At 44.9% G+C, this 27,314-nt stretch overlaps 1 protein-coding gene across 3 annotated transcripts in view; it reads right to left on the reverse strand.

Annotated features, from left to right (window-relative positions):
* Nucleotides 1-170: 170 nt before the first annotated feature.
* The window catches only part of MBD5 (methyl-CpG binding domain protein 5), a 125,008-nt gene continuing 97,864 nt past the window's right edge, over nucleotides 171-27,314 (reverse strand). For all 3 annotated transcript variants that reach the window (XM_063161548.1, XM_063161547.1, XM_063161549.1), the window contains 6 exons: nucleotides 16,991-17,968; nucleotides 15,161-15,387; nucleotides 12,098-13,267; nucleotides 7,756-7,829; nucleotides 5,040-5,115; nucleotides 171-2,509 (listed from right to left, as the gene is read on the reverse strand). In XM_063161548.1, coding sequence (XP_063017618.1) covers nucleotides 2,438-2,509; nucleotides 5,040-5,115; nucleotides 7,756-7,829; nucleotides 12,098-13,267; nucleotides 15,161-15,387; nucleotides 16,991-17,968 — 2,597 coding nt within the window. In that variant the 3' untranslated portion in view covers nucleotides 171-2,437. The remainder of the gene's footprint in view (nucleotides 2,510-5,039; nucleotides 5,116-7,755; nucleotides 7,830-12,097; nucleotides 13,268-15,160; nucleotides 15,388-16,990; nucleotides 17,969-27,314) is intronic.

The following is a 27,314-nucleotide window of genomic DNA, read 5'->3' on the forward strand; positions in this document are numbered from 1 at the left end:
GTAGGCAAAAAGTATTTTTTTTTTTTAAATTTTCATTTTTAAGTCTTCTATTAGAAAAAATAGAGATTTATTAAACAAAAAATAATAAGGTAGAAAGAAGGGTTGGGCCTCCATCAAAAAAGTAGATTATGCTTTAATGCAAAGAGAAAGAAATGGCTCTATGGGCAAAATTCAAGTATGAGTGACCAGTTTTTTAATCGTAAAGTCGGTGCAACATTTCTTAAAATGTTACAACACTGCATGACCTGTAATGCTCACAATATTTACATTAACTGCTTACATGAAACCATAAAAACTCTAAAAGAGAGAAAAAAAAAATCGGTATGGACTGAAACAAACTACTCCTAGCACCCACATCAATGCCATTATTAACCGAGGAAATCAAGTGCACGAGAATACTTTACATAATCTTAGGGATGTAAAGTAAAACAGCGGGGAGGGAGCACAGACCTAAGGGCCCAAGGAGACACAAACTCAGCTCTGGGACACGAAGCAGAGGGAGGAGGCAAAGGGAATCCCGAGGGAGAGGGGCTCCAGCGCTGCCCACGCGCGGATGGGACGGGAAGAGCCGGGAAAGCGGGAGCTGGCAGCCCTGAACAGCCCCGAGAGGAGGAGGAGGAGGAGGAGGAGGAGGAGAGACAAATGAACCTGCCCGCGGAAGGGAGCCCGGGACAGGAGCCCGCCCGGGAGCCCCGAGGTAGCTGCGTGCCCAGCACCGACCCCGCTGGCCAGCGCTGCCCTGGGCACACGGGGGAAGGAAGGAAGGAGCCCCATCCTGGGATCCTGGGATCCTGGGGATCCTGCGCTGCCCGGGTGCTGATCACTGCCAGTCCTTGGCCACAGAGCCACAGGGATCGGGGACAAGCAGGTCTGAGGTAAGCGCTGCTCCCGGCCCCGGGGCAGGAAAAGCTCCCCCAGGGCTGGGAATGTGGCTGGGATCCTCTGGGGAAGCCTCGGCACCAGCGGCACCGGCCGTGTGAAAAAGAAAAATGAAATCAAATGGAAAGAATGTTGTGCTACACTTCCGTTCGTTAATTTTATAATGGCTCATAGCTTTAGACTTTTAAATCTGTAGTGTATTAATTTTTTTTTTCTACATATGTTTCACATTTCTCACTTAATATAACATAAATAATTTGGTTAATAGATTTAACCTGCGCATTTCAGCCACATTAATATATATAAGAATCTGTTAATGGTATAAATAATTCTTTTTAAATAAAATAAATCTGATATGTTACATAATACTGATAAAAATTACTGCTGCTAATAGTTTTGTAAGCCACCCTTAACTTTTTTTCTGCTTTAATACTGCGAGATGGATCCTGGGATTGCTTTTCCCGGATGCTGTGGAGCATTGCCCTTTCATCCTGCTGCCAAACCGAAGGTAATCACCAGCAATCAATCCTGATCACTCCTGAAAGCAGGGCCTCTGCCCCCTTCCGAGAAAACACCGTGTTAATGACGTTAGATAATCAAAGCTAATTAATCTAGGGGGTGGTTGGAGGGGCTCAACGTTAGGGGGGATCGACTCTTTAGTTCCTCAGGTGGCTATGAAACTTCTCCTACAGAAATGGCTGACTAAAATAGTCCCTCTACTCTTTTTTTTTTTGTGATTTTTAATCAAATCTACAGCGTTCTACGTTCAAAGCTAAGTAAATAAAAACGCAACCGAGGGTTGCAGCCTTGGAATTGTTAATCAGAGCTGTGATCCCACATCCCGCTGGGAATCTGCGAGGCTGCGCTCTCCTAAAGGCCTGAACTGGAGTCCAGCACTTCCAGGCAAGGTTCATTCCAAACACACAGAGCAATGAACACTCAGTGGCGTGAAGTGGATGTCATAATTAAGGTATTACATAATCATGCCTTCTCTCTGCTGTTAAATACAAAAACAGCATCTTTTACATTATCATATAAAAGCATTTAGGCTGTATTTTTATTTATCACTTTACACTGGTAGTCTCTTGTATGTGTACTCAATAGAAACCAAAGAATTTTGTACACTATTTTTTGTACAATAAAAGATAAAGTGTGCATTAGGTACGCTTGTACATGACAATATTGTACAATATTTACAGTTCAGATATCACCATGAAATTCTGTATTATCTATATACACAATGAAAATTTCTCAGAAACATTTGGACTATTTCTTATAATCACAATTTTTTTAGTATTATAGAAAAAAAAAAAATTCAGTAATCATCTGACATTGTTACTGCAACCTTTCACGATTTCTGATTGGCTTATCCAGCAACCTCTATCCCTCCTAAGCAGCACCCCAAATGTGGAACCCCTGCTCCTCGTGGTGCCCTGCCATGGCAGCGAGCTGTCTCCCCAGAAATACTGACAGAGCCAGTCTGGATCAATACCTACAGATAGACTCATGTGCACGTTCACTGTGATAAGGACTGGACCAGTAACAAAGACATTCAATGTTATCTAGAGATCTTCCTCCTCTTGAGTTTTGGAGGCTTCACTTGTCTGTCTCCCTGCGGGATTTGGTGGACCTGGAAATAAGTATATGCACAAGTTAGCAAAGGAAGCAGTCAGAGACATCCAGGGGCTGCAGGAGGGGCTGGCAGGAACCAGCTCTGGCCATTTCACAGCTACACAGAATAAAGGGACTCCAACAGCTCTGAGAGAGGAAAAGGCTGATTCCATAACCTGAGCATCCCAGACCCTGGAGAGAGGCAGCAGCTGCAGTGGCTGGAGAACAGCCCCTTAATCAGGGACTGAAACCCTCAAATCAGGGACTGAAACCCCAAAATCAGGGAGTGAAACCCCAAATCAAGAACTGAAATCCCAAAATCAGGCACTGAAACCCCCAAAATCAAGGACTGAAACCCCAAAATCAGGGAGTGAAACCCCCAAAATCAAGAACTGAAATCCCAAAATCAGGGAGTGAAACCCCCAAAATCAAGGACTGAAACCCCAAAATCAGGCACTGAAACTCCCAAATCAAGAACTGAAATCCCAAAATCAGGGACTGAAACCCCAAAATCAAGGACTGAAACCCTCTAAATGGGGACTGAAACCCCCAAAATCAAGGACTGAAACCTTCAAATCAGGGACTGAAACCCCCTAATCTAGGACTGAAACCCCCAAAATCAGGGACTAAAACCCCAAATCAAGGACTGAAACCCTCTAACTGGGGACTGAAATCACCAAATCAGGGACTCTAACTCCCAAAATCAGGGACTGAAATCCCCAAAATCAGTCACTGAAACCCCCCAAATCAGGGACTGAAACCCCCCAAGTCAAGGACTGAAAACTTCCTGATTGGGGACTGATCCCAAACTGCAATAATGGCATATTTAGTGACAAACCTTCACACATTTTAGTGAGCAGAGTGATAAAAGGTGGGGAGAAGATGGTGAGAAAATGCTGGAAATGGGAAATTGAGGAAGCCCAGCTCAGGACTGTTATTAGGAATGAGGGATGTCCAGGAAATTCTGTGTTTGAAAGGAAACATTCAATTCCCAGCTAGGGTTGGATTGAGAGCCAAAGTCTGGCACTGCTGGCTGCTCAGGGAGCAGCAGCAGGAGAGAGGAGGAGGAGGAGGAGGAGGGGGAGGAGGAAGGCTGGGCTGGGGTGGAATTCCACCACCATCTGTCGGCAGCAGCTGCACTCCCAGCACAGGAACCAACCTCAGCTCCATCCCCTGACACTCCTGCTGCACATCCTTCACCACGCCTGGGGCTGAGCTGCAGGAGCTGCAGGGCACCAGAAGGAGCTGCTGATTCCCTGGGAGTGCTTCCAGCAATGAGAACCCCCATGGAAAGCAGCCTGATCCCAAATTCTGTGCCCACAGAATCAAAGGGTCAGCCAAGGCACTGCAGCTCCAGTTTGGTGCCAGAACAAGCAGAGCAGCAAACCCAACCAAGAAATTTCTGCTGCTCCCAATGCCCAGAGCAGGCAGCTTCTGATATTCCTGGAGTTATGGATGGGAAAAGGTGCCAGCAGGATGGGGCAGCCCAAACACCCATCCCAAATTTATTTATTACAGACCAACAATCACCTCCTACTCTCCTTGTCCTTCCAAAGGAGCGAAGCACAACAACATTGTTTTAAATCAAAGCTCAAATCCCAGTTTGTTAAATTCAGTTTTAAGAAAATTTGCTTGGGTTCTTACTTAAAAGCTACTCAATAACTTTTAAAATATTTCTTGTTGGGTCTGAAGTCAGCTCTAAGCCTTTAGTTCTTCAAATAGATAAATAAATATAAATATATTTCCTTTTTTGTACTCCAGAAGCTCCAAAAATGTTACTGTAACTTCCAAACCTGCACATCTTCAGTCCTGAGCACTGAATATCAGCAAAAAACCTTTTTTCCCCTGTGTTCAAACATTTTATAATTAATAATTTGAGTAATTAATGACCAAATAGAAGATGTGGGAGGTTACATGTGCTGTGATAGATTTACTTTTTATTTTTAGGTGGGCTGCAATGAAATTAAAGCCATGTTCTAGAAATATAAATGAGGATATTTTATAAACCAAACTTGTTATTGGAAAGATACAATAATTGTAATTAGTGTGGAAAAACCACTCTTGGGTATATTAGAAATATTCTTTTTTTTCTAAACTTACCTTTCATGACAATATCTTTCATTTCTCATGGGGAAATTTGAATTCCAAGAGTTGCACTCAAAAGAAAGGTGCTTTCAAATGTGGTTTCACTACCCTGCTACTCCAGCTGAGAAGGAAATGAGTTTGATTTGGTGGCAGTGGCCAGAGGAGCCCCTGGAACAGGAGCAGGACTGGAACTCATCCCAGTATTATCAGGCTGGATGTGTAAATCTCTTTTGTCAAAAGCAATAAAATTCCCAATGCACCTAAAATCCTACAACTTCTCCCATTTTTCAGAACCATCAGATCTCTGTAAAGTTTTTAATGCAGGGGAAATACTGAAAATTCCTCATTATTCCAGAAAATAAAACCAGGATTTGTTAGAACACCACCCAAAGCAAGCCTCCCTCCAATAGACACACATGCAGAAAGATGGAAAAGCAGAATATTGCCAAGGAAAAGGAACTTACATTCCCAGACATTTTGTCTAGTTCACTCATGGCCTCGTGTATAGCAGCTTCTAAATGGTTATTTAGCTTTCCACTCCTGGGCAGAAAAGATGAAAGGCATCAGTAACTCTTAAGGACAGAAATAAAATGTGAGAAAAGTGAAAAACAAACACAGGAATTCACTGGGGATGTGCTGACCCTGGAGCTCCCAGGCTGGCAGCACCAGGAGCGAGGTCAGACCTGTAACAATATTGTGGAAAGGAAAGGTTTGTGCTGGGGTTACAGAAGAAAAGTTCAAGATCCTTCCAGCTTTCAATGAAGTGCATGAATTATCTCAAATATCCCATTTCACCCTGGAATGGCAGCACAGGCTGAGGGAGAGCTGGGGTGAATTTCCTTCTTCCAACCCCAGCTGCCCCAGGTCATGGGGCAGCTCCAGGCACATTTCATTGCACAGGGACATTCTGTGGGGTCTCTTTGCTCCTGAAGGACCCTTCCCACTGGGACATGGTGGCAGGTCCTGCTTGGAGATGAGGAAATGGGAGGAGGAGATGGAGGCTGAGCAGAACCACGTCTGTCACGAGGGAAGGGGACGGCACAGACAGGTCAGGAAGTTTTCATTGTTATCTTTTAGCCTTCTGTCTGTATCCTTTCTGTATTCTTTAGTACACTTTAGTGTAGCATTCTGTTATATTATATAGTGTTATAAAACAATAAATGAGCCTTCTGAGAACATGGAGTCAGATTCACCATTCCTCCCTGCCATGGGGCACCCCACAAGTACAGCAGGGCACAGCTGGAGAGCTGAGGAGGCTGAGCCATGGCCTGTGGCACTCACACACTCCTTTAAGGGGGAGAGACAGAATTCCCTCTCCCTGGATGCTTCCTGGGGAAAGCAGTGACACATCTCAGAGAGAGAAAACAATTCTTATCTCTATTTGCTGCTCCTGTTGTTTGGCACAGGGGGAATGTGTTATGGAGGTTGTTTACCAACAGGGATTTGTTAATTGGACTCTGGTGATGGTTGCTCAGATTGACTGACCAATTAAATCAAAGCTGTGTCTAGAAAGGATCACGAGTTTTTCTTTAGTATAGTTTAGTATTAATACACTATAGTTAATAAAGCAATTGTTCAGCCTTCTAAATCACAGAGTCAAAGCTCAATATTCCCAGTTTGGGGGTCAATAATGGCCTGGGGAGCAAAGCAGGGATGTGGCTCCAGCAGAAAGGAAGGGCTGAGATGGAGCTGAGACACAAAGAATTCATGGAATCATCAGTTCCATGAATTGTTGTGGAATGTGAACATCACTTCAAGGGCCTGGAGACCAATCCTGCTCTGCTGACCCAACCCTGGCCTGTGTGATGAGCACTCCATGTGCAGCAATTGTATTCAACACTAAATGTTAAAAAAAAAAGGATAAAAATCCAGTAGTACATCACAAACCAGAAAGAAACCCATGAACTTTGCCAGATAAATCCACAGGAGGAATGGGGAAACCAGGAAATGTCACCAAAGGACTCAAACTAGGAAGCAAGCTGAAATATGGAGAAAAACCTCTGTCAGGGCTGTAAAGCAGCAGTTTGTGTCAGCTTTAAGCACTTCAAATCTGCTCCTGCTGTCCTTGAGTCACTGATTTCACTTCAGGGACATGAATAAATAACTGGGAAGTCACCAGAAGCCCTTCTGAGTTCCCTTAACACCCAGGAAGGTATTTTGGGGATGATGTTGGACAAAACAGCCACCACCACTGTCTCAGTGGTGTAAAAATTCCTTCTCTTTGGCAGACACAGAAATAAAAGCAAAGCTCACCCCTTAAAAGGAGGGGAAGAGGGGGAATTGTTTAATCCCTTTCAGCCTGAGGTCTTTCAGAGCTGAGTTTCATTCTCACAGGTTTAAGAATGTATTTTCCCTATGACAGAAAACAAGCACCATCACAGAACAAACCCAATCACAGCACAGTTCCTACTCTGTCATCCTTTTAAAGATCTCTAGAAGTGTTTTTTTCTTGCAAAATTCAGTAATTTCCCTCTTTTTGCCCATCCTGATGCCCCAATATTTGCTGTTTACAGATTTTCTGTGCTGGTGCTTGTTACTAAAAGCTGAAAGTTGGACAAAGCCCAGCAGCTGACCCAGGTGTGAGCCAGAGCTCAGCCACAAATCCTGCAGTGGGATAAAGGGGATTTCTCAGAACAACCCTGGAGAAGGAAGGAGGCCAGGTCTGGTTGGAAAGTGGTTTGGACAGGAGAATTTTGACTTTTTAAAATGCATAAGGGGTGACTTTCCTGCTGCTGGAGCTCAGGAATGCCAACAGAAGCTCCCACATGGGGATATTTCACAGAGGTGCACTCGGAACACCTCAGACTCCAAAAAAACATGAGGAATGCCAAGGGATGAAGGCCCAGGAGGGCACAGAGAAGGGAATGGGTGGGATTTGGTGGGGAGGTCACAAATCCTGCAGCCCTTCCCAGCAGTGGGGTAAAGGGGGTTTCTCAGAACAGCCCTGGAGAAGGAAGGAGGCCAGGTGTGGGTATGAAGTGTGGTTTGGGCAGGAGAATTTGATGGGATGACATTTCTGCTGCTGGAGCTCAGGAATGCCACCAGAAGCTCCCACATGGGGATATTTCACAGAGATGCACTCAGAACACCTCAGATTCCAAGAAACCATGAGGAATGCCAAGGGATGGAGGCCCAGGGAAGGGAATGGCTGGGATGTGGGGGCAGGCAGGATGGACTCACTTCCTGTTCCTTTTCCTGGCGCGGCTGAACGCCTCCAGCCCCTCCGTTAGTGTCTTCAGCTTCTCGGGCTCCACCTGGGGAAGGATGGACACCAACCCTCGTTAAAAGGGCAGCAAATCCCCCTTTTCCTGCTCTGCCAGACCATGGGCAGCAACAAAACCTGGAGCTCCCCTCCCACACTCATCCACCACTGGAATTTCTCACAGTGGCAACAGAAACACAAATTTGGGACATTTATGGCACAAAACTGAGGAGAAGAATCTTTTAAAGATCTTTCTTGGCAGAGCTGGTGGAGTCTCCCACTCTGCACTCCTTTCCCACATGGATTTTGCAGCTGGAATTCTGAGTGCCTGGGAATGATGGTCCCATTGTGGCACCAAAGTGTTCCCATCACCGCCAGCTCCTGGTGAGGAATTCCAGGTCCCTGCTCAGCTCATGGCACGGCCAAATCCATCCCCACTCCAGAAGGAAATCCTTCTTCGCCTTCCTAATCCAGGAATCTTCACCAGAGCTGTATCTGTTTGTCTTAAAATCAGTTCTTTTAATTATTTTGTATTTTTTTTTTACTGATCAAGGATGAATTTAATTACTGATCAGGAATTTAAATCTTGAATATTTTAAATTGAAGCAATTTTAACCACTGTGTGGGCACCAGTCAGTCCCAGTGTAAACAATACAAGCAGAAAATTAATCATAACATCTCTGTAATTTCAGCATTTCCGTCTCAAAATATGAAGCCACATCTCTCTATTATTTTGATCTGGCTCACTCATTCCTGCTGGTAAAAACAACAAAATCTGATATTTACAACACATCAACCTAAAGAAAATAAATGGTTCAGTTCTTGTTTCTTTGCTACATCTTACTTGACATTTTACATAAATACAAATGTATTGAGTGTGTGCCCATAGACAACCTGGAAATGAAGTGGGAATGCAAATTCCCTCCAAACTCAGCCTTCCAATTCCTAAATAATTTATATTCACCACAGATCTGATGTGTGGACATGACAAGGTGGAGGTAATGAGTGAGCAGTTGCCAAAATCTCTTGAAGTAAGGCCCAAATCTACACATTCAGACCAGATTTCCATGTCTTGAAGTCACACCTGTGCTAAAGAAATTGGGAATGTGCTGATCCAGGCACTTCCAGGAGCCATTAATGGGGAAAGCTGCACTGGGGGAGCTGAGATTTCAATTTTCACGAAATAAGTTCAATTATGCCACAAATTGTAGCATTTTTCCCTTAAAACCTGCTCACTTTTAATGCAAATATTTCCAATAACTCCTCCCCTCCCTGGATTTTGGAAGAACACAAATTCAGAAGAAACTGAGAACCTGGGAGCTTTTCTAAGGACAACCATGAGAGAAAAGGAATTATCCCTATCCATCATAGAAATGTGGAACAAACACATAAGGAACAAACTGCCAAGGGCTGCCAGGAGAGAAATTGCAAAGTTCCATGTAAATAATGTTATCAAGAATTAACATCATGTTTGGGAAACAAAGGACCTTTTAAAGTAACAAAAAGTCTTCATTATTGGCATTTTGTGATGGTTATACATTAAAAACACTTGGAGTTTTTGGGAAGAAATATCAAATTGCTACAAAACAGGGTATGGAAAGCAACTCCAACAGAAATAACAATTAATAATCATCAATATCAACATCAGATCACACAGAGATGGGAGGAATCCTCCCTGATTTAACTGCAGCACCAGAAAAGCTCAGTTTAACCAGCCCAGTTTAGCCAGTCCAGTTTAACCAGCCCAGTTTAACCTGCCCAGTTTAGCCAGCCCAGCTTAACCAGCCCAGTTTAATGAGCCCAGTTTAACCTGCCCAGTTTAGCCAGCCCAGTTTAGCCAGCCCAGTTTAACCTGCCCAGTTTAACCAGCCCAGTTTAACCTGCCCAGTTTAACCAGACCAATTTAGCCAGCCCAGTTTAACCTGCCCAGTTTAACCAGCCCAGTTTAACCAGTCCAGTTTAACCCTGGAAAGTCACACTGAGACAGGATTTGCCCTGGTAAAATTCACCATGAAAAGCTCCCACAAACTTTTGATTGCTCTGGTCCTGTTTAGGGGATGAATCATAACTAAGGTGGGTAATAATCAAATTAATTGCTTAATGAACTACAACTCCTCTGGTTTGGGATTACACTCAGGCTTGCTCCTTTTCTTCCCAGAAATTTCTGCTGCTTTTCCTTGGGCTCCTCTAATTTCCAGCAGCCAACCACCAAGGAAAGGAAGTGCAAAATTCCTCTTTTTCCTGTCTGGATTCCCCAAACAGATCCATTATCCCATTAATTACCTGAATGCCCAAAGTCTTTTAAATGGAAACAAAAATCAAATTATAATAAACAATCTAAAGAGCAGAGAATGTACAAATCCCAGCAGCAAATTAATGTAACACAGGAGGGTCACATTTGGTTACACAAAGACTTTAAAGATGTTTTCAGGAAGCTCCAGAGGAAAAGGAATTTTCCCAAGTGCTGCAGGTCACTCCTACCATGGGCTGGTGCAGAATTCCTGAAGAATACTTGGTTTTCAAAGGTGCTTCTTTGTGGTTTCCAAGGTGTTTCTTTGTGGTTTTCCAGGTGATTCCTTCTGGTCTGGTGTGGGTTATTCCCTGTATCCCACCTTTCACCCTCAGCTCCTGCCCTTTGGAATTCACATTTCCACCACATTTCCACCACATTTCCACTGTTCACCCCACACTTCTTGATGAAGGAATTCAACACATTTCTTCCATATTTAAATTTAAAATGATTCACTCAAGGTGATCTGATGCCAGAGGTGATCCATGATGTGGGAATTCCCCATGGACTGGTCCCCACCGTGCTGTGAGCATTCCAAGGATCTGCTTCCCTGGTTTTGTGTTCAGTACACCAATAAAATGGGTGCCAGTATCCAATAAAATGGGATTTAACAGCCCACAATTCCCATACAATGCACAGAAACCCCAGAACAGCAAAGGTTTGCACAGAACCAACAGATTAGGGAGGAAACATGAAATTGCTCAGGAACGCAGGTAAGAAAATTCCCTCTTTACACAAGTAAACCTTTCATGTCTGTGAAACATTCACAGATATTTGGACACACAGATTCTGTTCATCCACGATAGCACACTGGGAATGGGAATATTGTTCCTGTGCTCCTGACTCAGACAGGGATACTGAACATGGAATTCTTGCAGTTTTGTTTCATCCCTGAAAGTTTGTGATCCTCCAGTTCCTAACCCGACTGTAACTCAGGGCTCTGAAACCCTGTCCTGGTTTGGGCTGGGCTGGATTGATCCATGGAAAGCTCTGGAATATTCAGCACTCTCACCTGCCAAGGGAGTGAAGCTCTCCTGCTCTGGGGGTGGAACCACAGCGGCTCAAAGCACCCAGGATTTACAGCTGCACAGGGGAGGGGCTGGGCTGAATTCCCAGAGCTGCCCCTGGATGCTGGAGTGTCCCAGGCCAGGCTGGGCAGGGCTGGGAGCAGCCTGGGACAGTGGGAATGTCCCTGCCCATGGCAGGGGTGGGATGGGATGGGTTCCTTGTCCCTTCTCTCCTCTGGGTATCTGCTCCTGGCTGAATTTTGGGGAAAGAACACTTTGGTCCAACCCACTCTCCTCAGTTTTAAGTGATTTGATTTCTTTGGTCACTGACAAACCCCTGCTTCCTCAAACCTCCACTTTCTGCTTATGCATTTTAAAAACTTTTAATATTTATAGGTGGAAGACGTGCAGTATTTTGTAAGAACTACAAAGATAAAATGTTACAGAAGCAGTGGAGACCAGATTTGGGAGAATTTTTCATAATAAAATTATCAATAACTCCTTGATAACTGCATTTCCTGTATATTCCCCAACAAGCACATGATTTGTTAACACAAAAGAAGAATTTTAGTATGAAAGACCAAATTGGAACACTTTCCTTATTACTGAATGATGATCAAAACCTCCGTTTGAGTTGGAAATGTGTGTGCATTTCCTGTGAGAAGTGTGTGTCAATCAGCAAGATTTCACTCATTAAGGATTCCTCAGTCTGATGAGGCCACTTCTCCTTTTTGCAGCCTCAGCACTTCCAGGTATTTCTGTATCAGATGCTTTGGACACAGCCAGGAATTTGTCTGAACACACCACGTAAGTGAGAACCACTTCTTGTTAACACCAAGAAACCACTAAGCAAAGCCCAAACCTAACCTGTCTCATGGCCCTGGCAGGAAATGAAGGGGAAATTCAGCTCTACAAGCTACAGCTAGGAAAAAAAGCCATTAAAAGAGACAAAATAATGACAAAATTTTGATTTGTGTGCCGGTGTGGGGAGAAAGAGAGATGTGCATAGAGACATAAATATACCTTCCCCTCCTCAGCGTTCTGTTGGCATGAATTGTGAACCTCCTCTTCTCTGCCAAGTTTGCCAGGCCAGGAGGTGAGTCCTTTGATCTGGCCCCAGACCAAGTCGCCCACGTTAAACGTCCTGGGCCTGTAGTGGATGAGCTCGTGGGATGAGGGCGACTCGGGGTTCCGCAGCTCCTCCTCGCTGCTGATGCTCTTAGCATCCGAGGGGCTGGGCACGCACCCGTTAATGCTTTTGGCATTAAAATCTCCATTGTAATGGATGTAGTCTTTCACTAAGGAACTCTCCAAGCTATTGGAGGAGCTGGGGGATTGCTCTTCCAGGATCAGGTCTTGTTTGGAAGCGTTGAGCAACTCCCCGAAGGCCCTGTTGGGCTGCGGGCGGTTCCCGTTGATGTGTGCACATCGTTCCACAGTGTTCTCCAGTCTTTCCTTGAAGCTCATCATAGTTCTTTTGTAATTGTTATACCTGAAATTCTCCTCCAGCGCCTTCTCGCTCTGACAGTTCCGCGGCGCCAGCAGGGCCTGGTGCTGCTCCCCCTGCAGCAGCGCCGAGGCGTTGTTGGGCCTCTCGTGGCACGGGCTGCCGTGGACGTGGCCCGAGTGCTGCTCCAGGAACTCCTCGCATTTCCACCTGCCCATCTCCCCCACGGGGCTCTGCTCCCCTTCCCACTGCTTTTTGGGCGTTTTGTAATACTCGTAGCCGTCCCCCTCGCCGGGGCCCTTGCCGTGCTCGGCCGCGTTCTTGGGGCCCCGCGCGCCGCGGCCGCCCCGGGCGCGCCCCTCGTGCGCGGCCCCGCACAGGTTCAGGTTCAGGTTCAGGTTCAGGGGGTCCCCGATGGAGGCTGTGAAGGCACTCATGGCACTCAGGGCGGGGATGGGGCTCGGCTGCGCGGCGCTGGAGCCGGCCGTGGTGATCACCACCGGCACCCCCTTGCTGGCCGCGTCCACCACCGCCTTGTAGATGGCGTCCACCGAGGCGTCGCCCGCGGCGGGGCCGGGGGTGTCCTTGGCCTGCTGGCCCAGGGAGGGCTCAGGTCTGGGCTGCAGCTCGCAGGGAGGCTCCTGGAAGGGAGGAAGGAGAGCGCTGGAGCTCTCGGCAAGCGGCGCCACGCCCATCTGGCCCATCATCCTTTTGTTGAGGGCGGCGGCGTCCTCCTGCATCCTCACCTGGGGAAAGGAGAGACAGGGTGGGAATGGATGCTGGAGCTCCAGCTGGATTTCAGCAGATAAACTCTGTGCTTATTCACTACAGCACTTCTCTTTTTGTTATACACCAGGTACAAACTGAACAAGGTAGAGAGAGAATTAAAAGCCTGATTTAGAGGAAAGCAAAGCCACTGTGTCAGGCTTTGTGTCAGCAGGCTCCTCTTCTCTCTCAAGCCCTAAACACCGGGGTCAGAATTCCTGATACAGAGACACAGGATGGTTTGGGTGGGAAAGGACCTCAAAGCCCACCCAGTGCCACCCCCTCCCATGGCAGGGACACCTCCCACTGTCCCAGGCTGCTCCAAGTCCTGTCCAGCCTGGCCTTGGACACTTCCAGAGATCCAGGAGCGCCCACAGCTTCTCTGGGCACCCTGTGCCAGGGCCTGCCCCCCACCAGCCAGGAATTCCTTCTCAGTATTCCACCTAAATCTCCCCTCTGGCAGTTTGAACCCATCCCTCCTTGTCCTGTTTCTCCAGTCCCTCTCCAGCCTCCCCACAGCCCCTCCAGCCACTGGGGGATGCTCTGATGCCTCCTGGGAACCTTCTCTTCTCCAGCTGATCCAATCCCATCACAGCCAGGTGGGCTCTGTGCATCTCCAGGGGAGGAGGGACCTCAACTCCACACCCTCTGAGTTCTGCTCTCAGCTCCTTCTCTTTCCTTCCCAGACCCCAGCATTGCCTCTGTCCCTGTGTGCTCCTCAGGGAATTCCTGAGTGCCACCACTGTGCAGCTTTTGGAATTGCTGCACAATCCTATTTTCCCCTTTGCTCTGTGCCTTTCCCATGGGATCCCCAGTCCCCAATATCCCACACGCCTGTGCTCTAAGCTGTGATAAATGGTTTTATAAAGAATTTTTAAAATTTGATAGGAAGTTTATATAGTTTTGTATATTTGTATGTAAATACTGAGATAAGGTGTGTTGGTTTAAGAAGATCATTATCTATGGAATAGAGATGATATTGTTGGGAGAAAGAGTGAATTAGAAATAAGTTTTAATAAGTTGTAATATATGTTTTTGTACAAAGATTCAATATTTTAGAGAATTAGAATTGTGAAAGATGTATTGTAGTAAGATTATGTGGGAGCAAACACGATTAGTGTTAGAAATAATAGTATTATTGTGCAGTAAAAGTTAGTAAGTTAAAAAATATTTATAAAGTATTGTAACTAAGAAATAAGTTGGTTTTAAATATAGTGTTGAGGTTTATTATTTATTGGGAGTAATAATAGAATAAAATCTTTTAAAAGATTTTAAAAAATAAAACTAAGAAAACCAACACTAAGCCACAGCAAACTGGCACCTCCAGATTCAACCACCTGAGCTTTTCCTACTCCTTGTCACATCCACAGGCAGGGAACACAATGTTAACAAAAGCACTCAAAATAAATCTGTAAAAAACTATAGGGAAAATATTCCAAAAGCCCTTTAACTACTTACTGTGACTATTTATGTAACTGGAAATGTGACACAAAAAATTACTGGGCTAAAGCCACCAGAATTCCTAAAAGAAAGGATCATTTTTATGGGATGGAAAAGAGTTTTGTTAAAATTCTGTAGTGATTGTCAGCATATAGAAGAACTTTTTTCAATACATGCAGCACAACTCTTCCCAAAGCAACTAAACCCAGTTCCTAAGGAGAAAGGGATAAAAGTTCAATAACAAATGTTCCTGATTTGCAAAATCCATCAGCTACTGAAAGGATATATTGTATGTAAGAAATATATTTACATTCATGTAATTATATAAATGATATTATCTTAATCAGCAAAGAAACCCAAACTCTGGAGGATGGAATTTTACCCCCTGAGGGCTGCACACTTGCTTGAAATATTGATTTACTTTTGCCTTCTACCTGGAAATTCTGGAACAGACACGCCATGGGGTTTGGGTTGTTGGCTGGGCCAGGGATTTGGGGCTGGCCCTGAAAGCCCTGCACGTTCTGGTAGCCCTGGAGAAGGTGCTGCTGCTGCTGCTGCTGCTGCTGCTGATTTGCAGGAAACATCTGATTGTTGTTGAGGAGTGACTGGAGATGGCTGAGCTGATGGTTGTTCAGAGTAGTGTTCAGAGATGACATTTCCCCTGCAAGGCAAGCACAGGCAAACACCCTCAGCAATTCCCTGTGCTCCAAAAAACCTCTGGAAAACAACCCTGCTCCCTCCATCCCCTGGGAATGGGGCTCTGCTGCTCTTAAATTCCCCAGTGCTGGGTCTTTTGTGTCACCTCTGCTGATTCCTGGGACAGCAGGGATGGCAGGAGGAGCTTCTGTGGAATTCCAGGCCTTGGAATCTCTCTGAAACTGTGCTGGGGTGGTGAGGGGATGAGGAGGGGAGAGGGAGACAATGAGACAAACCTTTAAACCCCAAACAAAATGAGTTTTTCACCAGCTGAGAAGGAGAAAAGACTGACTCAGCCAGGTCACACAACACTCTAAACAACTCTTTTTTCACATTCTAGAGTAAAAGTTGAATTAATATTTTTTACTACATGAAAATTTCACTTTACATCAAAACCGCCCAGACTGTCGAACCCGACTTTATGAAATAACAAAGCTTAAAATACATAAATTTTCTGGTTGTTTCTTTTCTAAAATTAAAATCTTGTGTTTTCCATAAAATTCCCATTTGAAAAGTCACTGTTAGATTCATTTTGTATGGAAAATGCCAAGCAGGTTGAGTCCACTGTAGCCACTTAGGTTGGGGTGAGGCATTGTTTAATTGTTATTTAATTCCCACCAGGAGTACATTACAAACAGAGGAGCACCTACTCTATGTTTTTGGTAAAAATAACTGAAAAATCATCACCCAGGAAGGAAAAACTTTGTATTTAAGGGGTTTTTCATCACTTGCTTTGGGATGTTGGTTGTTTGCCATCTCCAGCACAGCTCCCCCTGCACTGCCATAGGCACTCCCAGCTCAGCCAGGGATGCTCCTGAGCTGCCACTCCTTGAACAATGAAATAAATCCAGTTGCTCACACAACTTTCAGGTGGATTTAGTAGGTTTAGGTGGCAGACTTAGTAATTTCCAAGATCAATATTAAACATTAGGGAACGAAAGCAGAACACGATTTTAATTTTTTACAAGAATGATTGCTCAACGAACAAGCTCCAACAACACCAAGAAAAAAGAAAAGAAGATACAACCAGAATCTGAAATTCCGAATCTGAAAATATTGTGCCCAGTTCCTCTCAGTTTGGGAAGGATTTTGGGATGCTGGAGTGTGTCCAGAGAAGGCAACAAGGCTGGAGAGGGGCTGGGAACACAAACCCTGAGAGGAAGCCCTGAGGGAGCTGGGGGTGCTCAGCCTGGAGAAAAGGAGACTCAGGGCTGCCCCCATCACCCTGCACAGCTCCTGGAAGGTGCCTGTGCTCAGCTGGGGCTGGGCTCTGTCTGCAGGCACTGACACAGCCAGAGCACATGGCCTCAACGGAAATACAGGTTGGATTTTAGGAAAAAGTGATAAAGTCTGGACTGGATAAAGGTCTAAAGCTCTGCCTGGGGAGGTGGCGGAGTCGCCATCCCTGGGTGTGTTTAACAAAGCCTGCATGTGGCACTGGGTGCCAGGGTTGAGCTGAGGTGTTGGGGCTGGCTTGGACTCCATGATCCTGCAGGTCTCTCCCAGCCCGATGAATCCTCCCTCCCCGAAGCCGCTCAGCGTTGATGTTTCCCCCAGGCTGCACTCACCCAGCAGGCCGGTGCCCAGCAGAGGGTTCAGGAGCTGCGGCACCACGGAGCTGTTGCTGACCTTGGCGGGCCCGGGCGCTGCACCGGAGATGTTGAGCAGCGTTTCTGCCATGGACACCACGGCCGTGCCCCCGCCCAGCGCCGACACCGACAGCGCCGCCACGGCCGCCGACGTGGTGCTGGTGGTGGCGGTGGCGGCCTGCGAGGAGGTGGCAATGGCCACCTCGGGGTGGCCCCCCGAGCCCAGCACGCCCCCCACCAGCTGCGGGTTGAGGGCCATGAGCGCCGGGGCGCCGGGGGCGGCGGGCAGCAGCAGCGGGTTGGCGGCGGCGGGCTCGGGGAAGCCGGGCATGGGGTTGGGCAGCAGGGGCTCCACACGGCCGGGCTCGGGCAGCGGCTCGGGGGGCGCGGGGCCGCTCTGCTGCTGCTGCTGCTGCTGCTGCTGGAGCAGCTCCGAGATGGAGACGTTGAAGGAGGGCACGGGGAGCATGGCGGCCGCCTGCGCCTGGTTCTGGAGCAGCGCCGCCAGCAGCTGGAAGTGCACGGGCTGCAGGACCTGCCCGTCCACGTCGCCGGAGAGGAACGCTAAAGCAGCACTGACGTTCGGGTTCAGGAAACCCAGCGGGTTGAGGTTCACCTCAGACTTGCCCTCTCCTGCGGAAGGCTGGAGGATGTTCAGGAGGTTCTGGTTCAGGAGATGTTGCTGATTCACCGGCAGAGAGAGGGGCAGGGAGTTGAGGAGGTTCTGGTTCAGAGGATGCGGCAGATTGTTGTTTGAAGAGCTGCCCTGCGGGAAGTGGAGCGAGTGTTCGTGGCCGGCGAAGGGGAACTCGCCCCCCATGGGCAGCTGGCCCTGCTGCAGAGGGGTCCCGGCTGCCGTGGTGACAATGACACCGTCCTGGAGCACTGACGTGGTCTTGGTGATGGCAGCTTGGCTGGCCCCAGCGATGGCGATCGATGACGACGGGCCCAAAGCCCCTGGAACGGGAAGAGCAGGAATGTTACCGGGGTGCTGTGCTGGGCTCACAGCACCGGGCTCAGCCCAACCTGCCATGGGAAGAGGGGCTGCGGGATCCACACTGGAAAAACAGGAATGCATCTGCCATGAGATGCTCCCTGTGCCATGCCCCATTGGAGACTATGGCACTGTGCACTTGTACTTCCCTCAAAGTTCTTGGAGAGGGGTTTTAACAGCATTTCATTCACATATAATCACAGATTTTCACATAAAATCACAGATTTTTCAGCATAAACCCAAAACCAGGCATGACTTAACAGAGTTAGTCATGGACCAGGCCAGAATTAACCACCAGGAAGAAGGATCACAGGAATGATGTTGGGTGAAACTCATGATCCGCTTCCAGTTTTAATTCATTCACAGGTTTTTAGATTATATTAGGATTTTAGATTATTTATTTCTAAATAAATTTATTTATTATTATTATTTTATTATTATTTAAGACATTGCTACTGAATTAAAAAAATACATGGTATGATGAGACTGTTCCAGGTCAGCAGGAATTCACAATTTGTAAAGGAAAAATGTAAATTGGGGTGGTGTAAAATCCATCACTTGGGATGAAAAGAAAGGGCAAAATTTACCATGAGAAGGCTACAAAGAAAGTAAAAATGTTTATTTGGATATCTCTATACCCCTTTAGCAAAGCTGAAATATAAATTATTATTATTTTTTTACTTGAGGCAGTTTTGAATTGACAGTGGTCACTCATTTAGCTCTTAGGATGAGAGACTAAAAGGCATCAATGATCACAAAATATCAATTCCCATTTTTCTGAACAAATAGGCTTTGCCAGGGCACTCAATTGATAAGAACCGAGCCAAGCCTTTACAACAATTTTAACTAAAATTACAATTTTTTAAGTGCTGTAATGTTGTGACAACTCCAAGAGGTACAAAATGAACACAGAACACTTTGCACTGCCCTGAACCCAAGAGAACAAATCTTACCCCTCTCCCCCAGTGCCATTATCAAGTTTCAGAGCAGAAATTAAATAATAAAGTAACAAAAGGTGAGGTGAGGTGAGAGCAAAGTGCAATTGCAGAGCAGAGCAAATCCCAGTCTGGGTGAGTGGGTCAAAAACCTTCATCTTCACAAGAAGCTAATTTGATTCATTTATTTTTAGAACTAAAATCAGTATTTAGAACTAATGCCCCAAGGATTTAAAAATCCTGAGAAGTCCCACAGACCAACCTGCAGATTTAAGCAATTCCCAATGGAAGAATCAGCTGTGCCACTCCCCTTGGATGTGTTAGGGAGCACATGGAGAGATTTTTAATTCAGGCATGAGGAAATTATTCCAGAGAGCCCTCCTGAATACCAAATCTAGTTTGGGTATTTTCCTCATCTCTGTTTGTAATTTATTCCTGCTCCTGTTTCCCATTCTGCTCAAATCCCATGCAAGAGAATTTGCTGAGCAGGAAATCTCAAAGTTGGAAAACTGCTGCCAGGTTTTGGGGAGAAATGGCTCTGTACCCTCACCCCCATCTTCTGAGAGGTCCAAAGTGCATTCAACACCTTTTCTCCACATTAATTAAGTAATTGCTACTGAGGAAAAAAAAAGTCTTGATGGATACTGAGTAGGAGGCAGAAAATGTGTTCTTATTTCAAAAGAGATTGGACAAGTTGGGAGTCAGAGAGGGATGAGCAGCCAGCCTTCAGCAGGAAAATGAAACACAAATAAATGTCCCCCCAGCCTCTGTCCAACCTGGGCTGGGTGTATTTACAGAATTTACAGCTGCAGCTGGGGACAAATTCCTCTGTGGCACCAGCGATCAAAATACCATCCCAACAAGTCAATATTCAATTACGAGGACATCCATGCAAAGTCATTTTCACTGGGATGTGGAGCTGTGAGAGATTCCCAATGGTTGGCCCCAGACCAAAGGACAGAATGGTGACAACACCTCCAAAACTCCAAAACCCCAAAGCTCCGAACCCCCAAAACTCCAAAACCCTCAAAACTCCAAAACTTCAAAACGCTTAAAACTCCAAAAACCCAAAACACCAAACACCCAAAACTCCAAAACTCCTAAAGCTCCAAACCCCCAAAACTCCAAAACTTCAAAACGCTTAAAACTCCAAAAACCCAAAACACCAAACGCCCAAAACTCCAAAACTCCTAAAGCTCCAAACCCCCAAAACTCCAAAACTTTAAAACCCTTAAGACTCCAAAAGCCCAAAACTCCAAAACCTCCAAATCCCAAAACTCCTAAAATTCCAAAACCAGCCAACTCCCAAAGCTTCAAAACTTCAAAAGCCTTATAACTCCAAAAATCCTAAAAGTCTACAACTCCAAAATCCCAAAACTCCTAAAGCTCCGAAACCCCAAAAACACCCAACCTCCAAAGTTCCAAAGACCAAAAACCCCTAAAACTTCAAAACTCTAAAACCCCTAAAACTCCAAAACCCCAAACCTCCATCACCCAAGGGTTTTCTGTGCCACCCCCAGGCTCTGTGATGACACCTGGGAGGTTTAGGATGAGAAATACAAGCAGGAGTCGAACACCAAAAGGAAATCCCAACTGGAATTCCCAGTTCCACAAAAATCTGGTGTTTGGGATGCAGGGAACCCAAGCACGTGTGAGCTCAGCAAACAGCAGTCCTTAATAATCAGGGTGAAAAATGAAGGAGCCAGACCAAAATCCAAAAAGGCCCAGGGCAAACCCAGCTCCTGCAGGCACAGACTCTGCCAAAGGCTCTTCTGCCACTTGTTGGGGAAAATGAACTTTGCAACACAGCGAAAGAAGAAACATCCAGAATGCAGCAAAAGCAGAGCTGTTGTTTTCTTACAGGGTCAGAGAAATGCTCTGGGAGCAAATAAATAGCATAAAAATTTTAAAAATTAGTCCTGCTTTTATTTATGAGTATTTTAAATACTACTTTCTTTTCAGAGCAGGTTCATCTTCCTGTGTGCATTCTAGCTGTGCTCCTTTTCTTAAAGCACTGCTTGACAGGTGTTCTTAAGCAAGGACAATAAAATAAATGGTATTATGGAATCAGTTTGTGTTCAAGAAGATTCACTTAAAATAAAGAAATCAGAGTGGAAGATATTCATCATGAATATCTCAGGATTGTTCTTCCCATAGATGCATTTTCCAAAAGGACTGCACTCAGAGTGTGTTAATTAGAGAAGAATATTTCAAGTGCTATTTTACAGCTCTTTTCCCTGTGAGAAGCTCTCCATTACACATCTCAGTGTTTAAATAATCTCAACAACACAGTGCTGGAATTTGTGGGGAAAAAATACTCACTGAAGCAGGTGTGTGAAGCACTGAGAGAAGTGGAAGGGCAGAACTTACTCATCAGCCATTACCACCTGAAACATTTTTAGAACTGAGCACAAATAAATGGTATTGTGAAAAATCTGTATTTTATGGTTGGCTTTTGGCAAATATGAAAATGAATATTACATGTGTTATGTTGAAAAGTGGTGCTGTATTAATTCTCTTAAGTAGTGTGTTAAATAGAGTTTTGTGACACCTCATGGGGTGCCCCAGCCACTCCTGAGGTGTCCCGGAGCTGCTGCCACACTGGGGTGACATTGGAATTAATCACAAATCAAAGATAAAACCTCAGAGTTTGCATTAGTGGGGAGATTGTTCAATTAGGGATTTCCAGAGCTCCCCCTTGGAAAACACAGCCTCAGAGTCCTGCAAGATCCCAGAGCAGGAGTTGTTGTTGTAATTCCCCCTTCCACCCCCAGCTGCACACCTGGAACCAGCAGTTACACATTTTGATAATTCCATTCCCCCTTTTCCTTCTGGGATGGAAAACACTGAAGATCCTTATCTGATATTTCCCTTATCACACTGCCTCCAGTTCCAAAGAAACCATAATTCAGCAGGTAAGCACAAACTGCTGTCACTCATCCTCCTTCTGGAGACCCTGCAGTGCCCTGAGACAGCCCAGGAATCACCAAAAATGGCCCAACAAACCAAAAATCCCCATCAGAACCAGTAAAAATCCTCAACTGCCCTCAACTCCGTGGCCATGGGATGTGCTCTGCTGGGAAATATTCACCTGCCTGCCCAAAATTCCTGTGCACCATGCTCCATGGCCACAGGGGGTTTGGTTTGCATGTACAACAAAGCTGAATTTTTGAAATCTGAAAAATTTCCCCAAAATTCTGGGGGAAGGGCAAAAAGCCCAGGACAACAGAAGTCCATAAAATTAGGCTTTTTTAAAATGTAATAAAATTAGGGGTTTTAAAATTTTAACAAAATTAGGCATTTAAAAAAAATGTAATCAAATTAGGGTTTTTTAAATTTAATTTTTAGAATTTAATACCTGTCCCAATTTCAGTCTTGGCTCTTCTCCCTGCCCACCTCCTGTGATTTCTGCATTTCCCCAGCACTGCTGGGCTGGAAATGACTTGGAGGGAAGTGTTGTGATGTGCTCAGCTGCCAGCAGAGCAGTGTTGGAGTAGAAAAAAGTCAAGAAAACAGCACATGAGTGCAGGAATTCAGGATTTTCCCACTCACAGCTGTGGCAGATGCATTGCAAATGAAGGAAAACACTCCACTGTGAATTTGGGAAGTTAAAAATTCAATAAAAAGCATTATTTCCTCCAATAATCCCCACTCCTCCCTCCAGCAGAAGCTGGAGCTGCCCACTGGTTCCATTTCCAGCTAAATATGTGTGGGGAATCCCACAGAATTAATTCAGGTTTTCTCTGCAATAATATCTTTAATAAGACTCATCTTTCCACATTAATTTGATTTTATTTTTTACACACTCCCTGACTTTTATCAATATAAAATCCTAGAAAATTGCATGGCAGTTAGAACAACCAGGTAACTGAAAGAGTGTAAATTGTTGGCAAATTCAAATTTTAAGAGCTACAATAACACCAGAAAACCCCAAACAAGCACAGAACATTTTCCTCATTCTTCACAGTTCTTAACTCAAGAGAAAAAACACTTTGCTCTCCCCAAAATAATAACGGGGGAAAATAAGTTCTAATTTAGAAGTAAGAGTGGGAAAAAGAACCTGGAAATTGAAGTAAATTTAAGTTTAATTTAAGTTAATTTTAAGTAATGAATTTAAGTAAGTGATTCCTTATAATCTTTCCCAAGCAGAGCGAAGAGCCTCTGGATATTTCTATAAACCTCAAAAACCAAAATATTTTAATTTTCTTTATAATTAGAAGAGAAGATTCTTGCCCTCCTGTCTCAGGGTGATTCCAGTTTAATAAGAATTTTTTTTTTCTCAGACACAACAAGTCCCAAAAAGTTGTCAGATATCTTTCTGACCCTGGTGTCCAAAAGTTCTTCTGATTTGGTAATTCTAGGTTATAGAGAGTAATTTTGGGGAGCAAATCCAGATTTGTTTGGTTTGATTTGTGTTTCCAACAGTTTGCACTGAGGTGATTAAATCAGAGCCCCCCAACCCCTTCTTTTGGGGTTTTATTTTCCAGCACCATGATCCATTCCTAACTTTCCTGGCTTTATTAAAACAAATTCCTCTCCTCACGCTCAGTGATTGGTCTTGGGCTCCTCCCTGTTTAATTATATTTTATTATTTTTATAATTATATTTTTATTATTTTTATTTTGTGCATTTCACCAGGAAGAATTCCCATTTCAGGGAAGGAATTAGAGCCCTTTCTTTGACAAATGTATCAACTTTGTCACTTAACTTCCAGACCCAGACTTTCTCCTATTTAATAATATTAATATTTGACACCACTGGTATCTTTAAGTGCTGTGGTTATTGAGGTTCCCTTAATTTCCCTTCTCAGCAGCCCAGAGCTTTTATTCCCAAATCTTTTCACTCATTTCCATCCATCCCATTATTTATGGACATGGATATTTATGGATATGGATATTTATGGATATTTATGGTTGCTTTCTTAGCAGGATTTGGATGCTGAATGCTCAACACCCAAACACACATTTCCTACCCCATGAACCACAAGAAAAAGGTAAATAAACAAAACCCTACAATCAAATCCATCACCCAGTGATGCAGCTCCATCCTACAAAAACAGCAAAATCCACCACACACCCTGAAAATTACCTGGGAATGAAAGATATTATCTGAGGAAGAAGAAAACAAGAGCTGGAATACCAGAACTTGGTCCATGTGGTTAAATATAATTAAAAGCTTGGGCAATAATTAGCTAATTGTCGGGATTCACAGGGTTTTTTCTCTCAGGAGCTATTTCTGAGAAGGAGCTGTTCTGAACTGCTGGCACAGACACAGAAAAGAGATTTAGCAATTAAAATACCTCAAAACAAAGGGAAAAAACCAAGCCACAAACTGAAATATGAACATGAGAGGCTCCTTTAGACATCCTCCTCTGCTGAACTGCTCCTGGAAATTCAGTGTACAGGGGCTTTCAGCAGCTCCAGCCCCAAAACTGACAGAGCAGAAATCCCAATATTCCTCTTCCAGTTTTCTTACAGAGCTGGATGCAGGCTGGAAACTCCCTTTTATTCCAAAATATTATAATTATACCACAAACCACTCAACATTTCACATGAAGAAAGAACATTCCCATTCTCCTGGAGATCCAAGAGAATTCCCCTCTTGGATTAAAGCTCAGCCCTGAGCCCTGTGCTGCTGGGAGGGCTCAGCAAGAGGCTCAGTGAACATGGGATTTAAAAACTGCAGAGTTTCATACATTTATAAATATATAAATAACAAAAATAACACAACCTCCTTAAAAAAGGACACATTCTCCAGGTTTTATAATAGATATTTGGGGGAAAATAGTAAAGGTAAAAAGTTTTTTACAAAGCTGTGAAAGTAGGTTTTACAAAGAATTCCTAGTTAGTTGTAGTTGTAAAGTTTCAAATAGAAAAGTTACAATAGTACAGTAAGTAAGGACATGAAATAATAGTTTTAGGTGTGGTTAATATAGATTTTAGGACTCTAATAAAATATGTTTAGTAAGATAGTAGAAGGTTTTAAGTGTAATAATGGAGCATTGTATATTGTTAACAGAAAGTATGTAAGTCAGTATTGTTTGAAATAAGTTATGTGTGTTCTTAGTGACTGGCTAGAATAATATATAATAATTATACAATATTACTATATAAGTATATATTAATATAGACTATTATATATACATAAAAATAATATTGGCTAAAATAGTTATCTAAGTTTTAGTAATATGCTATTGGTTAGAAAGCTTTTAAAGTGTTTTGTAACAAAGAAATCTTGGGTTGTTATTTTTTAATTGTTTTAACTATGTAATGAGACTGATGTTGTAACAAAGTGTAAGGAATGTATCTCAGCCTTTTTACCTTTACTATTTCCCCCACAGATATTCAATAATTGAATGCAGGCTGTGTGTCCTGCAAGCACCAAACTAAAGGAACAACTTCAGCAGCAGAGAATGGAAATCTCCCAATTTTCCAGCCTTTGCCTACATGGAATTATCTTTTAGATAAGGAAAAAAGTGTCATTGATGCTTTGGAATTCTGTGGCTCCAATCCTGAGCCGTGCCCAGAGAGGGGGAATGGCAGGAGGAGTGCCCAGGGGGGTGATGCCCCAACTCCTGCTCCTACAGGGATGGTGCTGGAACCTTCCTCCAGGCTCTGACCCATTTGTTCTGCTCTATTTGTATTTTTGGGGGGAATTCAGCCTGGAGCTGGGTGGGGGCACAAGCCCAGGCTGTGATGGACACAGGAGCCCCTTTGGGAGTGGTGGAGAGCCCAGGCAGGGTGGGAGCCAAGGGGATCCTGCCCCAGGCGCCCTGTGCTGTGCTCAGGGGGACAGGGAAGGGAATTCCAGGGCCAGCCCAGAGCTTTGTGCAGTGCAAAGTCCCAGAGGCTGCAGCAGGAAATGCCCCTGTGCCAGCGTGACACGGGAAAAGAGCCACAAAGGACCGAGAGCTGCTCATTGTGACCACTCCAGGCAAGGAAAAATGAAGCTTTTTTATCCCAGGGATGGGGGAGAAACCCTTAAAAGTCATCAGGAACCACGACCAGAGCAACAGGAGAACATAATTTGACTATAATTCAGCTTTTCTAGAATTCCATTCCATTTTAAAGGAGGAAGCTGAGGAATGCAGAGCAGGTTCTTGCTTGGCTTAATGAGAGGCCACTTGAACACTTTGGTGAGACCTGGGTTTTCATTCCACTTCAGAAATTTACACCACTACCATCTTTTAATACCTTGTTCAACCAGTAGCATTCAACAAAATTCACATTTTTGAGCGGATTCCTTCTTCTCTCCAAACCCCCCAGAGATGCTAACAGCAGAAAACCCATTTCCTCTCCAAATCTTCCCTGATGAACAAACCAGGAAATTTCTCCCTACACTCCTCCAACAGTTTATTCAAGCATTTAATTACCACCTTAGTAAAATTACCTCAATAAAAGCAAACACAGGCTTGGCATTCCCTCCTGCTGGCCCTGAAAAGGGTGATTTTGTGCGTTTTGGTGCTCCCAGGATCTGCTCCAATCTCTGACACCACCTCTTTAATTCCAGCAGGAAAGAGCTCATGGATCACCTGGGCATGCACTGCCAGGCTGCAAAAAACCTCCAATTTCTTTGGAGAAGTGACAAAAAGAGGTGTGGGAATGTCCAGAAGTGAATGGATTTCATTCATGGAGAGTGTGTGGAAGTTAGCAGAAGCAAGGAAGCAAGCCAGAATGGTTTTGTCCAGAAAAAGGGAGACATAATTTAGTTTACCATTGGTGTTCATGGGGCAGTTTTTCTTTATCTCTTCCACAGCCAATCCTCCCTCAGGAGATCTCTGCTGTTCATGGGCCATTCATTATTAATTATCTTCTGTTCATGGGCCATTAATTATTAATTATCTTCTGTCCATGGCCAGTGAGTGTCCCTGCATGGCTGATCCAATTCCATCATCCCATTTGGAGATGCTGTGCCCAGGGTAGGAGCCAAGCATTCCTACCTGGTTACAATCTGAGCTTTGGGACAGCACAGCAGCCTCTGCCCCCTGCACTCCCAGAGGAGCAGCTTTGTGCTCCCTGCATTCCCAGAGGAGCAGCTTTGTGCTCCCTGCACTCCCAGGGGAGCAGCTTTGTGCTCCCTGCACTCCCAGAGGAGCAGCTTTGTGCTCCCTGCACTCCCAGAGGAGCAGCTTTGTGCTGCCCTGCACTCCCAGAGGAGCAGCTTTGTGCTCCCTGCATTCCCAGAGGAGCAGCTTTGTGCTCCCTGCACTCCCAGAGGAGCAGCTTTGTGCCCCCTGCATTCCCAGAGGAGCAGCTTTGTGCCCCCTGCATTCCCAGAGGAGCAGCTTTGTGCCCCCTGCACTCCCAGAGGAGCAGCTTTGTGCTCCCTGCATTCCCAGAGGGAGCCCAGGCCCATCTCCAGCAGCCCTGCAGCT

This window comes from Melospiza melodia, chromosome 8, assembly GCF_035770615.1.
Source record: "Melospiza melodia melodia isolate bMelMel2 chromosome 8, bMelMel2.pri, whole genome shotgun sequence".
Classification (NCBI taxonomy): Eukaryota; Metazoa; Chordata; class Aves; order Passeriformes; family Passerellidae; genus Melospiza; species Melospiza melodia.